At 38.1% G+C, this 16,284-nt stretch overlaps 1 protein-coding gene across 1 annotated transcript in view; it reads left to right on the plus strand.

The window, feature by feature from the left end:
- The window catches only part of galt (galactose-1-phosphate uridylyltransferase), a 120,667-nt gene that overhangs the window by 20,723 nt on the left and 83,660 nt on the right, over nt 1-16,284 (plus strand). The window contains exon 7 of the mRNA XM_039676693.2: nt 11,590-11,712. Coding sequence (XP_039532627.2) covers nt 11,590-11,712 — 123 coding nt within the window. The remainder of the gene's footprint in view (nt 1-11,589; nt 11,713-16,284) is intronic.

A 16,284-nucleotide genomic window follows, 5' to 3' on the forward strand; every position in this document is an offset into this window, starting at 1 on the left:
CTATACAAACCACAACTTGTAAATAGGAAAACGTTTGCGTTATTTTGTCACTTATTTGAATTAGTATGCTAGCTGCAACCATTTACATCCAGTCTTTGTGCTAAGCTAGGCTAGCGGTGGGAGCGTCAAACGGACTTATAGCACACACAGAGATGAAAAAGGTATGTATGGAGTTATCTAACTCTGGGGGGTAAGGTGAATAGGCAAAAGTCCCAAAAAGTCAGAGTGTTCCTTTAAAATATCAACCATGACTTAGAAACAGAGAAAGGTAGACTAAAAAAATCCTGGATAGAACAAGAGAACAGAGACTATACAGACACTGTGGTTGGAACAAACTTTCGTGTGTACCACTACAAGGGGAATATTTTCTCCACAATTTGCAGCACTAAAATTTTCATTCTTTACCCTATATGACTCTGAGAAACTCGGAAAGGATGACATGTAAATATGTACACTGCCAGTCAAAAGGTTTGGATCGGTAAGATTTTTAATGTTTTTAAAAGAAGACTCTCCGGCTCACAAAGGCTGCATTTATTTGATAAAAAAACAAACGCACAAAAAAAAAAAAAGTAATATTGTGAAATATTATGACAATTTAAAATGACTGTTTTCTATTTTAATATATTTAGAAATGTAATTTATTCCTGAATTTTCAGCATAATTTCTCCAGTCTTCAGTGTCATATATTAGTATAGATAAATTGTATGCTGTTTTTTTTATTTTTTTATTATTCTTTTATTACTTTGGTGGTGTGATTCCTTTCTGTATTTAAATATACTTATTTAAAATGCTTTGGCAATATTATATTCCAAATGTCATGTTAATAAAGGCACTTGAACTTGAGAGAGAGGGAGAGAGATGGGCTATATGATTTCACACGACGCAAAGGATTTTAGACATTTAATTGGAATTCTTGGGGAAACGGACTCGATTAAACGAGTGTTTTTCTCTTTCGCCCGCCTACTGGGACTTGATGTTTAATGCATAAGCGCACCGGCCTCATTTTCAATAGCTCTCTGAGCAAAGTGCTTACCTGTGTGAACTCTCCAGGCCTCAAAGGTTGCGTGGAGCTCTGAGGGAATGGCGCTGTCATTAAGTACACATAACTAAAGGCCTTCATGTGGACGGGCGTAAAGGTAATTATGAAAATGATGATAGCAAAAGTGCTTTATAAAGCAGTCATCACCTCAGGCTGGAGAACCTGTTGACTCGCTGCACTCAAACACCCCCACTTGAGGTGTGCTCACACTGACAGGGTTTCACAACCCCAAAAATGACCAGAAGGCTTTTATCTTCAGCGGGTCTCGTTCATGAAACATGAGAGGAATGGTATTCGGTACGATCATTTGTAATGCAGAGTGGCTTGCGTTTAGTCACTCACTCATAATGCGTAATGTGAACACAAACCAGGTTCACTTTATTTACACATTTGCATAATTGCAAATATTTTTGTCCTTACCATGAAGTACAGATGACACGATCGAATTATGATTAAATATACAGTGTATGCAGCGCTCTATGTACTAGGTGTTCTCTTCGTGCTGCGCGCAGCCTCAGTGTTAAAGGGATAGTTCACTTTGAAATGATTTTTTTAAATGTTTTAGCTTACCTCAAGGGCATCCAAGATGTAGGTGTCTTTGTTTCCACAGTGTTTTCAATTTTGACATTTTTCGGTCAAACCGTTGTTGTCTGTCAGTCATATACTGCAGGTATGGGGGTCCACCAAAAAGCATGCACAGAGAAGTCCAAATTAAACATGATTTAATGACTCGTAAACACACATTGATGGCCTAAGACACGAAACGAGCGGTTTGTGAGAAAACGAACAGTATTTATATCGTTTTTACCTCGCGTAATCACAGCCACGTCCAAGTGATCTGAATCAGTTGTCCACTGTCCAACTGAACCGAACTGAATCATGTTCAACGTTCCGCCTGCAAGTGATCGCTTGCATGTGTAAGTCACGCATTATTTACTCGAAGATTTCGGAAGTTTTACCTTTCACTAAACATATTTAGATATACCGAAATCGTCTTTCATTGCGATTTCTTTCACAGTAAAAGGTAAAAGTTCCGAAATCTCTGTGTAAACAATGAGTGACGTCGAAAAGTTGGGCATGGTTTAGTTGAACATTGGACAACTGATTCAGATCACTTGGACATGACTATGATTACACGAGGTAAAAACTATATAAATACCGTTCGTTTTTTTTACACGAACCGCTCGTTTCATGTCTTAGGCCATCAATGTGTACTTACATTTACGAGTCATTAAATCATGTTTAATTTTAACTTCTCTGTACATGCTCTTTTAGAAAATCCCCATAGATTTACATTATATGACTGACAGTCAACAACGGTTTGACCAAAAAATGTAAAAATTGAAAATGCTAACTGCAGAAACGGCGGCGGAGTCAATAGGTTTCCATTAAATAGTAACTAAACACTTAACCAACTTTTTTTAGTTAGTGATCTGTAAGAATGGATCTTTATTAATACCAGTCATTGATTCAAGTAACTTTTTTGACATTTGTTTATTAAGTGTTCTATTTCTGCAATATATGGTGTAAAAACGTCTTAGTGCTGCCCTCTTCAGGTTGAACGGTGGCTACTGCAGTTGAATTTTCCTATTGGATGTTCCGCATTTCGTGACGTACGCAGGTTTCAGCTCACCACGCGAGCTACGCCCTTGGCAGAATAAAAACCATTTTATGGCATCAAAACCACTGTAGGGGGTCAGGAATTGGAATTGTGAGTATTGAAAACGATCAGGATAGAGTGTTTTAGCATCTATTTCATCCCCTCTATCTCCGCTGGGGTCAGCCCACTTTTTCAGCATTTTCAAATATTGCCAGTGGGTGGAGTCAGGCTCTGACCAGGGGTTTAGTTACCCTTTAAAGTCAGTGTGTGCATTTTCACTGACTGCGTTCCGACTCCATCCCAGCTTCAGCGCCCGCAGCCCTCCGGAGAGGATAGGCAGAGTTTCTATTTTTGCCGGATGCAGGAAGTCAAGAACAGAAACTAAATAAAACATCCGGTAATTTCCAAAATGAAAATATAGTTTTTCCTTTTCCAACAAGAACAATAGTGAACTTTATTTACACGGCCTACTACTTTCCCAATACATTCAAAAAGGAACCCAAATAAACATTTAGCATTTTATACGTTGATTATATTTAATTATAAACATTGTTCTAGAATCACAATAATCTCCACAAAAAAGAGAGATCAGCAGGTCAGCACATAGTTGTTTCCCCTCTACTCCTCTGGATGGAAACAAACTGTTGCTGGTTTTGTGGTTCTGTTTATAAAAACTACATCATGCTATATTGCGCAATCAAAAGTAAATTCGTGAGATATCGTGCAATCTTGTGTCTTTAGCTGTCATTCATGGCCGCAGCCGTCTGGTAGGTTTCGAAGGACGGCGGAGCACGGATCCGACACACAGCGGAGCTGATCCACAGTTGGTGAAAATCCGGGGTCAGATGCTCCAGCAACACACGCAACCCGGGAAAAACCATCGGTGTGGATTTTTGCCGATAACGATAGTTCCAACAATACACTATCGGTGCCGATTAATCGGCAAAACCGATGTATCGGTCGACCTCTAATTTCAAATTTTGTTGATGACAATTCCTATTCTTTTGTTTTCTGCCTGCAGGAACTATGAGTGAAACAGTACGTTGGGTCGCTATTCTCTTTATTATTTCCTTAAATGAAGACTCATATTCATAAAGATCGTTTGGTATTAGATTTGTTTGATGCATCATTATGATACACTAAAGATCTGTCTTATAGAATCTGTCTAGAAATATTTTACGCTGTAGATTCAGTAGCACTGATTTGCATATTCTCATGAACAATTTGCAGACATTTGCTCTGTTTATGTTTCATAAATGAGGCTTGATGTTACACAGTTTTGCACTAAGCAAATCTTAATAGCCTGATTATTGGTGAACAGCAGGTGTGCTTCTGCTCCACAGTTTCCCACAATATCAGGGAAACACGACTTGGAAAAAAAAAAAAACATCTTTGAATGCCGTCCAACGGTGATTCATATTCTGTAAATACCGAATCCTTCAGTCTTCCTCAAGCCTCCTCTGTTCTTCTGCTTTTAATGCAGATACTGACCACTTCTGAGCGCCCCTGCAGAAATCACCCTAAATATGAGGAGGTGATCCGAGATGCGGCCCACAAGTTAATGATTCATTTTCTTTTCAAAATCCATCATTTTCTGGCCACTCGAAAAGCCGAGTAAACACGGGCAAACAAAGTGCAGCTCGCTTTCAAATGTTTGTTGGAAACTGGTCGCCGAGGCCTTTAAAAAGAACAACCTTGATTTTTTATTTTCTTAACTGTTCTTTATTTTTTTACTGTGTTATTAAAGTGAACTTAAGGGGGAAAACATCCCCTACATCTCTAAATAAAGCAGCGATGTTAAGTCATTTTCATTGTTTCTTCTGATGATTTCAACACTCTTGGCCCTCAGTGTTTGTTTTAACTCTGTACATGTTTCTATAACTGATTTCCCTGGTCATTATTTGATTTTGCTGATATTTAAACTCCAGATGGATTGAATTATTGACCCCATTTACTTTCTTAGTGACTCATGGATGTGTGTTATTCTAAATAATAAAATAATTTGATTCAATGTAATAATTTATTACATGTCATTTATTGAATGATTTAAGTTAAATTGTTATTGAAGGTTAAATATGAAAATAATACAAATATGTAAATAGTATGAAATTAAACCTCAGGATCCATTTACTATCCATGGCCACTTTTCACGATACATGTTTTATTTCACTCTGAGATATGACACATTTCTATAATGGTTACTGGCGTTTTATGACCTTAACATGACCTTCAATAGAAATCTCAAGGATTAATTTCTTGCTGGTTCGGCTGCATGCTTAATCGAAATAAAAACAAAATTGCAAAGTTTGATGGTTAAAATATTTTCATGATTTGTTATCACAACCTTTTTTTCTTTTGTCAAATCAACTTAAATAATTTATATAGTTGAGATAACATAATATTTTGAGTTTCTGATGATTAAATCAGTCTCCATTGTATTAACTCAATTTTTCCATTTCAATGAACTAAAATTTTAAGGCAGCCAGGTTACTTAATTTTTAAGTTAAACCAACAATATTTTTTTACAGTGTATAAATGTTAGTATCGTTATTTTATGTAAAAAAAATGTATGATTATTTCTTAAATTCTAGATTTACAGTGAAATATTACAATAGTTATGTCTTATTTTCTTTTTTCTTATTTATTAATAATGATAATACAAAAAAGGAATAGTTATAATGTAAAATAATAAAATAATTATTAGTATTATTGTTATTATTATTTTAAATACTCAATTTACATTGAAATATCACAATTGTAATATTTCTTATTTTGTTGTTTAGTCTTTTGTATTTTCTTATTTAACAACTACAACAAATCAATAAAAATATTCTATATACTGTTATTTTATATTATATATATTTTATGTTATTCTAAAACGTTGTTGTTGTTATTTCTTAAAACTAATTTCACAGTGAAAAATTTCAATAGTAATATTTCTTATTTAGTTTTTTTTTTCATATTTAATAATACTAATAATAATGAAATGTAAATTATTACTAATATAGCCATAATATATGCACAAACGTTTGGCCAAATTGTGCAGCCCTACAAAACAAGCTCAACAAAGTGTGTTTTTGTAAATTGCAATCCCAATTTGTATCAATCACACATTTCAAATTGTGCAGCCTTCTGTCAAATAAACACCCATCCATCAAAGTAAAGTTGTCAGCGGTTGTACTGTTGCAATAGAAGAACAGGGATGAGCTGTACTCAGCCGTGTCTTTTGATGCGAATCTTCAGCGAAAAGCTTGTTTTAAGCCAAGAGGTCAGGGCGGTCTCGCGTGTGCATTTAGAGCTGTTGAGCTTGACTCCGAGACCCCAATCAATGATTCGCCACAAAACTGAGGTCAAACAATCTCTCAGAGGTGCATATTAGATTCGGCAGGAAGAGCGTGCTTCAAAAAACACTGTGGAAATACTTCTATATTTGCAATCAGTCAAACTCGGTTCCCAGTTCTCACAGAGAGCCTAATTTATCATTTAGCAAGAGAGCTCCTTTTCACAGTTGCTTTTTTAAATAATTTTTGGCAGCAGGCAAACAGAAATTTGTCTCTTGATTATAACAACTGCTCCCTCGTGGATTATGATGGATTATGGATACGTACACAAGAATTAGAATTAGCGTCTCATTGATTGACTGTGAGCTTTAAACCCGTCACATCGATGACCGTACGCAAACTCATTCTGGCATTTGTAGGCCACATATCATAACACACTCATTTCTATGTAGCTCCCATGAGTCATTGTGAAGGAAAATGCGTTCTTTCCGACCGTTTCATCCTGTTTTGTTTACGATGTCGAGATATCCTTGACAACAGTTGGTGAGTTTGCAATGATGAAACGCTCATAGTGTTTTTGAACGTTAATAGACACATCTATTGGAAAACTTTACCCGTTGCTGTTGAAAAGAGACTTTTTATTAGACCTCCGAAGTGAATGCTGTTTGAAGCATTAGAAGTTGAAGTATAAGTTTGGTCTCGGATGAGAGATCACGTGGCGCTGGGGTTGGTGGCTGAAGGAAATTATGTTTCTAGTGGAGGTTTGGATTAAACATGCGAAGGCAGTGCGAGACCGTGACCTTGACATTTCTCAAGTGTCTTTTCTCTTTCTGTCTCTTTTAGAAGATAATTGCCATATTGCTGCAACGACTGAGGGAATTAAATTTGGGATGGATACAGGCTACTGCCAAAGAACTTGCAAAACCTTGATGCTGTTATTGAGTATTTTTCTTTGCATTAAGGTTACATTGGTACGATTAATAAAGTAAGATTAAGAAATGACAACAAACAATACTTTAACTGCATTTAATGCAAATACATTTTTGGCAAATAAAGTTAAATTAAATATCACTGAATTACTTGAGATTATAATTAATGTAGTTATTGTACTTTGTTCCAACACGAATATTTGGCGTCATTAACAATGAAATTGATGTAGACTAATAAATGTTGTAAAACATTTTCTTCATTGTTTGTTTCTGATACCTAATGCATGTTAATGAACTGAACTCTACTGTAAAGTGTAATTACCTAATTATCACTATACTGTTCAGAGTTTGTAATAATTAATATATTTTTTGTATTTATCATTTTAACATGCCAGAAACAATATTATTTTAAAAAGTAAAGTTTCTGAAAGCATTGAAGGAGATCCTATAATAATTTAAAATAGATTTACACTAGTAACAATAAATTATATTTTATATGATAAGATTAATATCATATTGCTAAATATTATGGTTTCATTATAAATATGATGATTATGTCAGGGTTCTTCTGATGTGTTATCTGTATTTGTATCTGTTATCTGTCTTATAACGGTAGTCAAACTCGTTAATACATTATGTAGCACTTTTTTATTATTAGTCCCATATCTATTCCAACTGTATTTATTTACCCTTTTTTATTTATTTAAATTTCCTGCTTCTCTCTCCCCCCCTCTCTCTCTCTCTCTCTCTCTCTCTCTCTCTCTCTCTCTCTCTCTCTCTCTCTCTCTCTCTCTCTCTCTCTCTCTCTCTCTCTCTCTCTCTCTCTCTCTCTCTCTCTCTTTAACTGCTGTAATAAGTGAATTTACACGCTGTGGGATCAATAAAGTAAATCTATTCTAATCTATTTGAGTTACTATGAGTTGTTTTTTCCCTGTCATTTGTCTCCTTGATTGATTAGCTGCACCTGATGTTGTTTTGTTTGATTTGTTCACTTATTTAAGACCTGTGTTTTGTTCAGTTCTTAGTCCTATCTTGTCTTATGAAGTTTGGTTGTTCTGTTCCCTGCCTCTAATCAACGAGTTATCGGAGTATTTTTGTTCACTTTCAGTCGAGAACGTCAGACGTAGTCGACGTCGAGTGTGTCGGTGTTCTTCTGGAAGACTCGTCCAGTGCTGGTGGTTTTAACAGCAACAAATTTCTTAAGGATGTGTGTGTTGACGGCTGGTTAGAGGGTGGAAAAGTCAGTGCTTCACTGTTTCAGTTCACTGTTCAGTGTTGCCGCGGTCACTCCCCTGTGTGCTCCGGCACTGGTGACGTGTCCTATTTCCTAAAAAAGCCTTTGCGTCTTTTTCAATATGCATTCCACCTGTGCGTTTCTGGATGCGGTCGTTCACTTTTTCCTCTCTGACGGTCACAATTGTTGCATCACGTGTTTGGACGCTGAAGCAACTTTTGTGGACGGTTCATGTTCCCATTGCGGGAATATGACTGTTGCTGTGTTGAGATCGAGACACGCCTTCGTCCGCGAAGAGCGAGTTCCAATTACCATGCCCCACCCCCGGGTGCTGTGTGGGATGGGTGATCGGAGGGTAGTGATGGATGTCTCGCCCAGTAACCATTCCCTGTGGGCTCCTCACTCCTCCATCACACCTCAGCCGATGGAATTCCTGTTAGACGTGCTGGTCCCTCTGTAATGGACCGATCAGCCGTTTCAATTGGTGTTCCCCCAGAGGATAAGATGTCAATAGCAGCATCGGAGGGTGAGCTGGCCTCTGGAGATGATGAGTTGGCAGTGTTATCTCCCTCTGGATGATAACTTTGCCTTTGCCTTTGAGTGGAACCCTCCAACCCTTGGAGGATTGGTATCTTGGGGCGGGCCGCGCTGGTTCTCAGTTCGCCGCCCCAGTGCTTTTCTTTCCCGAAGTGCATGGAGAGCTTACTAGGTTGTGGACGACACCTTTCTCTGCCAGAAACTGCATAAATAGCTTTTCCCCCTCACTACCGTTGATGGAGGAGTGGTGAAGGGTTGTGAGGCTATCCCTCTAGTGGAACGGTTTGTCGCGACACAGGTGCACCTGTGTCCGGCGGCCGCTACCTTTTGGAGGGATACTCGTCTCCCCACTAAGGCCTGTGAGTTCTCGTCTGTTCCGACAGGCAGAGCTTACAAAACCCTGTGGACAAGCCGCCTTATCTTGCATGCCATGGCACTGCTACAGGTCTGTCAGGCCCGGGCACCCATTGTCATGCAAGAGGGTAGCCCAGACTGTGTGCTCATAGGTGAGCACTGCAGTGCTTCCGACCTTGCCCTCCGGGGCACGAGTGTCGTGGCATGCACGATTGGTCTGGCGATGTCCACCTTGGTCCAGGAGTGGTCCAGGAGTGCCATTCTTGGCTCAGCCTGGTTGATATGGACATACGGACAAGGTTCGGTTCCTGGTCTCCCCAATTTCGCAGGTTGGGCAGGTCGCCGACGCGGCAAAGAATTACATGGCAAAGTTCTCTGCCGCCCAAGTGCAGATGGAGGTCATCCGGCACATCCTGCCCCGGCTGACTGATCCTGCCTCAACCCTGCCGCCGGTGGCACCTCCTCCACCTGCTCGTCGCCGAGGGTGTTCCCCTGCCACCACTCCCGCTGGGCTTCCAGCCAGGCCTCAGCTTGGAGCCAGCCCCAGTAGAGACGCCCAGCCCGCTCGAGGCGCTGCCAAGCCAAGTGGAAAGCGACAGCGAAAGCATTCCAGAACGGGCCGCTCAGGGATGGAGGATGCTCTTAGAGTTGGACAACTGATCCAATCCCTCTCCACTCGTCTTTGTTTGTGTGCGTGTTTGTTCTACTGCTGCTCCCAAAAGTAAGTGGAGCAAGTAGTACCCGCACTTCAAAGAAAGGGCAAATTCCTCTGTTCCTGGGTCCCAAGTGGGCAAGTCTGGCGGTGTGCGAGTTTCAAAGTGCAAATTTTTGGAAACGGAACGCAAATCTATGACTTCATCCACATGCGTATTACGTGTTCAGTCTATAGTGTTTCATCGCCATCTAATGGCATGTCAGCAGACTACAGCGTGTTTAGCCGTTTTCGCAGATCCGTGTGAATGTGGGTCATTTTGACAATAGTGTCAGCTGTACGCGGAAAACTCAAAGGAAAAACTTCTCCGTTTTAGGCATATTGTGCACCCTATTTACCAACTGAATCTAACCATGCCATGTCAACAAATGGAAAAGTAAGACGGTTGTTTATTGTTATGTTAATTATTGTGACTTTCGCCCTGACAGCAGGGGCTGCCTTTTACCCCAAATACCATATACTTTTACATATTTTTCCGTTACTGGAAAACTGTCGCTTTAATTACCTTGAACAAAACTGAAAGTCATTATGAAAACCTTTTTCTCAAAATATATTCAATCATTTTAGCGATTCTCATTTGTATCTTAAATCCACAACAATTTAAAAAACATCAAATATTAGATCAAATTAGCACAGAATCAACTTTGCCCTGCTGCCCGCGATCGCATCAAGAACCAGGCAAATTTCTATGTGCATCATGGAAAACGGATTTTTTCGGAAAGTGCTGCGTCAAGTTTTTGTGCCATCTAATGGTTCAGAGAAAAATAAAATCAGAAGCGCCTTTTACCCGTGGTGCACCCTAATTTTCCTTGTGTTTTGCGACTTATTTGAACTAGACTTGAGAGGTGTTACCATGCAATACATCAATATGCTCTCAATTATACCTTCTTTACCATATCCTCCCCAAACAGCAAGGGGTTTCAGCAGGTTATTTCTCCGCAGTCTACAAATCAAAACTTAAAAACTCATAAGAGAACCTTTAAAAGCTTCCACACATATTTGGATATCATAGATCTCTACAAGGCTAAACAAGTTGCAAAGTATGTTGCAAAGTGTCCACTAGTTGCAAAGTATGATCAGCTCCTGTGCTTCACTGGCATGTTAAATACAGGCCTGCTTTGCGGTTCTAGTTATTTTTATAGCTAGAAGAGATTGTGTGTGTGTGTGTGTGTGATTACGGCGGACTGATTTTGATGTACTATGAATTGCAAACAATTGAGTGCTAAATTCATTGTAAATCTTCCGAAGGCATGTGTGTCACTAGATTAAATTGCTGAAATTGAGTTCCCAAAAACTCTAGAAAAAACCAAAACTCCCTATGCAGAAAATCTCATTTGTCTCAGGAGTGAATAATGGCCGAGTTTTCTTTCCTCAGGAAGATACGTGAATGGAGAGCTCTTGTGGGAACTCTGGTGGTGAGGAAAAACGAATCGGAAAAACAGAATCTCTCTTACCACCCGTTTTTTGTTGAAGATGTATTGGATCTGTTTTCAGAATTCTCTCTGGGCAGCACCAACAGTCTTCGGCACCTGGAAAGATGAATGTTTTAAAGTGTCTTTTTCAATCACTATCCCTAAATCATCTCTACAAGGTTAAAGATGAGAGAAATGTTATCGCCAAGTTCCAACTCCACTAGTTGCGAAGTATAATTGGATCGGGTTTCCATGTACTCTGTGCTTCGCTGGCCACATGCTTCGCTATTAATTAAGAAAATGCAACGTTAAATACAGGCCTGCGGTTACTTATTTTTATAGCCTTATTTTACTATGGGGGGATGTTTTTGTGTGTGTGTGTGTGTCCCTGACAGATTTTCTGAAGGTTTTATCTGTGGCTACAGAGTCTGATTAGCGAGACATCCCACGCAAGGTTCATGTCTTCATGCTATTCCTGTTTCTATCTCCAGGTTTGGGCCAGTAATTTTCTCCCCAATGAGCCGGCGCTGGCGGAGCGCTGTCAGAGAGACTTCATGCAGAAGCACGGAGAGCCGATGCTGGTGCAGTACGCTCGAATGGAGGCGCAAGCACAGGTAATACACCCACATAAGACACAGTTCATAGCGTTCAGCTGTCTCTCAGCATAATACAAAAACTCCCAATAGATAAAGGCTCTCACAAACCACTATGTGAGAGTGCTATTGACTGAGGGGAAAAAAAACAACAACAAAAAAATAAAACAGCATAAACCTGTCTAAGGTGGTTTGCTGTTCTGGGCTGGTCAGGATCGTGGAGTTTGATGGTTTTAAAGGGGTTCTCGGGGACTTTTCAGCTGGTAGACTTTGAGAATTGCACATGTGTTCCCATATGGACCTGTTTGAGTCACATTATTAGTTTGCGATACTCCATCTGAACTGTAGAGGTCAATATGAAGACGTGTCAACACTCTGAAAGTAAATTCAGGGTACTTAAATGCAAGACAAAAAAATCAAATGAAAACAGGGATGTGATTTTTTTTTTTTCATATTGATATGGATTTACAGGTTTTCCAACCTGAAACATAGGCCTATGACCCACATTAATTGCCTAAATCCAAGAAAAAAAGATTTGTTGTGTGGGGGATTTGCTGTATGATGATTGAAATCACGAATCGAAATGTTTATTCTTCTGCGGATTTATGACCAATGCCGAAAGACAGTGATTATAGTTTATAAAGTTAGAGCTATGAATGGTTTTCTTACAAAAACGCATAGCTTCGCTTTACAAGGCCTTTGTTGCCCCCCCTGGAGCCGTGTGGAGCACTTTAATGATGGTTGTGCTTTGATGGTTGTGGCCTTCAAAATCTCAGTTACCATTGACTGCCATTATAAAGCTTGGAAGAGCCATGATATTTTTTAATATAACTCAGATTGTGTTTGGCTGAAAGAAGAAAATCATATACACCTGGGATACCTCTAGGGTGAGTAATACAATTTTGTGTGTGAACTAATTCTTTAGTAAGGATTCACCCTGAAATTTCTGTCCCACCAATATTAATTCATAAATTATGAATGTCCTCTTTCTATAGTATATTTAGTCTAATTTGGTCATGCTTTTAGCTTGTGTAATGTAGTATTCTCATCATGTTTAAATCATTTCCACTGAAATTCCTCTGATTTCTACATGTGGATTGTGTCTTGGCCTGTCCATCACTATCTACCATAGCAACTTGTCCTTTCTTGTATGCGTTCTCTCTTGTTTGAAACACCCCCTTGTAAACTTTTACGCCGCTTTCCTCACTGCGCTGTGCTTGACGAGTGGGCGTTGAAACATTAGCATACGCGGCTGGATCTCTAGTATGCTGGTTGTGTGTCTGTGTCACCTGGGCCCTGATCATTATATTGTGCGGGACAGGATGCTGATGGCGTGCCAAATCAGCAGGGAAGAGCCCGATTCCTGCTCTCGCACTTCAGCGCATTCTGCTAGCCAAGCATGGAGCACAACCAGAAAAAAGCTTTCATTAGCATAATGAGGCAGACATAACTCCGAACTTGGTTAAATCATAGGTAATCAAGAAAAAGAGCGGGGGAAGAAGACGAATGCATTTACGTTGAGAGTAGAGGGTGGGAAATTACAGAGATGTGTTATTTGTAGCATGCTAAAATAGTTTCCTTCATCACATTGTTTAAATACTTGTGAATGCATTGTGTTGTTATTCCGCTTTAAAGAATGATCAAAGTTAATAACTATATTTGACCAAAATTATTCAGAGAGATTATTTATTTAGTTATTTTTGTAAAATCATTTTTGTAAACAAATTCACTTTGGTTACAGATTTAATGTATGCAAAAAGAATAATTAATGAATTAATGTAAATTTGCTTAGTGACCATTATGTAGTTCAGGACAGTTCTTTATATTATATTCCACTTTAATTATTTTAACTATAATTAATGAATTACAAATATTCATTAATTTATTTATTTATTTTATTTATAAATTTATTATATATTATTATTTAAATAAAAATGGATTTACAATTGTATGTTTTTGAACACATTATTATTTAATTAAAACAAATGTATTTGAATATTTGTTTATTATTATCCACTTTAATTAATTTAACTAAAAATAACTTCGATTTGTTGAGTATGAGCATGGCGTCCACTTTGTATAAAAGTGCCTTCCTAATGCATAAATGCAAATATATTTGAAAAAAATGAATATTATTGATTGATTGAGTGTAAATTATTTTAGAAAAATAAAATAAAAATATTTGGTAAATTTTATGTAGTCCAGGACAGATCATATTACACTCCACACATAATAATTTTAATTAAAATTAATTGAATCATTTTTACCTTTTATTTCAGTCTATTTGTAACTTATTAATTCTGAAATTCAAGACATGTTCATGAGGTTATGTATGTATTGTATATACCTTATTTATAAGGTTTAGTTTTACTTAGGGTTACGTGAAGTATTTGCCTCCTCCCGTCGACGTTCAGAATCTCTAATAAGTGGCCAGAGATGTATTCTGTCAGATATATTTCCCAGTGCACACTCCATCAGTCAAGCATCCTGCATTCTCCTTATTCCGGACTGTATTCTCCTTGCTTTCTTCAGACTCTTCTTTATAGCCCCTCGGCTCAGGCCCTTGTGAAGATTATGAGTGACTGTGATGGAATTATAATAGCACCAGTTGTGATGCAGTTTTAATATATAAACCTCACAAAAACATGTCCAGCTCACATTCAACCATCAAAAATAAATGAATAAGAAATAATATTTTCCATAAAGCAAACCAGGCCTATTTTAGGACCATCTAGATTTTTTGCTTTGTAACATTGTTTTAATTACAATTACTGAAATGCAAATACAACATGTGATAAAAACTAATAATTTATAATATGGTACTTTGACCTCACCATATTGAATGATTACCATATACACTACCCATTCAAAAGTTTTAGGTCAGTGAGTTTAAAAAGAAATCAATGTCGTCCACATTATATTTCATCTGGAACTGCATTGTGAACTTATGTAAAGATAGTTTTGGTCTTTTAAATGCATCATTATGAGAGACTCTACATGAGAGACCCATGACTGGCAGATTCATGTGCTGAAATATTACTCTCCGAAACGGTAGGAAATTCATTTCAGTTTAACTGTGACGAGATGATTGACGGCAGGGAATCCAAAACACCAAGATAATAAAACAAAACATGTTACAAACATAAGAGACTTCGTTCAAAATGGCAGTGCACATTTACTATGGTATTTAGATGATAAATCCCAAGCTTTTTCCGAGAACAAGATGGCATTACCAAAACCCATAGCATTCTGATTACATTTCAACAAGCCAATTCCACACGAATGTGTCCGGAGAGGCTGAATTCAGAGCCTCCATCGGCTCATTTTGTTCCATTCTTATCATTAAATGCTGTTCCATTGTATTCTAATACGCTGGATATATTCCATTCGGGTTGGGTTCGCTGCCTATTCTTGGTGAGACATCTTTTGTTGTCACGAGCGCATCGGAGGAAATGGCGATGACTCGTCTCGTTCGCACCACAGGGTTTCCCACCCCGACCTGGGATTTCCTATTATCCCGGAACAGCTCCGGATGACAGGGCCTCCATTTACTCTCTCATGTCTCGGCGGTGGGGGGGTCAGGGAAAATGTGCCGGCCAGCTGGAGGCAAAATTCACCATGCTGTTCCCGGTGTCCTGTGAATCGCTAATGCTCTCTGGCTCTACTTTTCATGGCGTATGTGTCATTCTGCCAAATCTAAATATGATTCAGGCATTGTGAATAGAATCTAATGAGAATTTCAATTAGAGTAAACAGAATATTGTCTGACAATTTGGTTTGTGGGTGATTTATACTTCTGGGTGTATAATAAGCCGTACATCGGAGGCTAACCACAATCTGTCTGTGATGATAGTCATCTCATGCATGCAAAACAAGACAAATTACATTCGTTTTTCACATTACTCTAATGAGAGCTTGAGGTGTTTTTTTGCAGACGTCTTTCTGGTCTTCGACTTTTGACTGTTGGCACAACGTCTGTTCAGGGTGTAGTTTTGTAGCTTTAGACAGGAACAGGCCATGTATCTAACACGTAAAGCAACCATTTTTTTATTTTTTAACTTGGTATTTATACTCTCAAGTTAGCATATGATTTGCTCATGGATTTCATTTTCTTGCAAATGCCTAAAGCTACGGTCTTGAGTGTTACTGGGTCATGTTATAGGCAACTGGAACTAAAACCAAAATTATAAAAATCTAAAATCTAAGACACTAACAATGTTAAATACTAAAATACTATAACAGTGATGATAAAAAAAAAACATATAACAAAAGTGCTATAACCTAGACTAAAATAAAAATGAAAACTGAAAATATAAAGATAAGAGTAAATTATAATAATACAATATTATTGGTTCAGTGCCTATTAATCTCACAATTTTAAAAACGAAAAGCTTGGTTTTCTTTTTATCACATTGCTACAATTAAGCAACGATATGTGTTAAATTTTAAATATTTTCCCCACGTTTCTAACATTAAAAATGGGAATTTATTACCGTTTGTTCATTTTTCTGGGGGAAAACCTTTTATTTGTATTTGTAATGAACTCTCATCCTCTCAGCCTTTTATAATATGTAAAAGTGTATAGTGGCATAC

This window comes from Pimephales promelas, chromosome 23, assembly GCF_988280905.1.
Source record: "Pimephales promelas chromosome 23, fPimPro1.hap1.1, whole genome shotgun sequence".
Classification (NCBI taxonomy): Eukaryota; Metazoa; Chordata; class Actinopteri; order Cypriniformes; family Leuciscidae; genus Pimephales; species Pimephales promelas.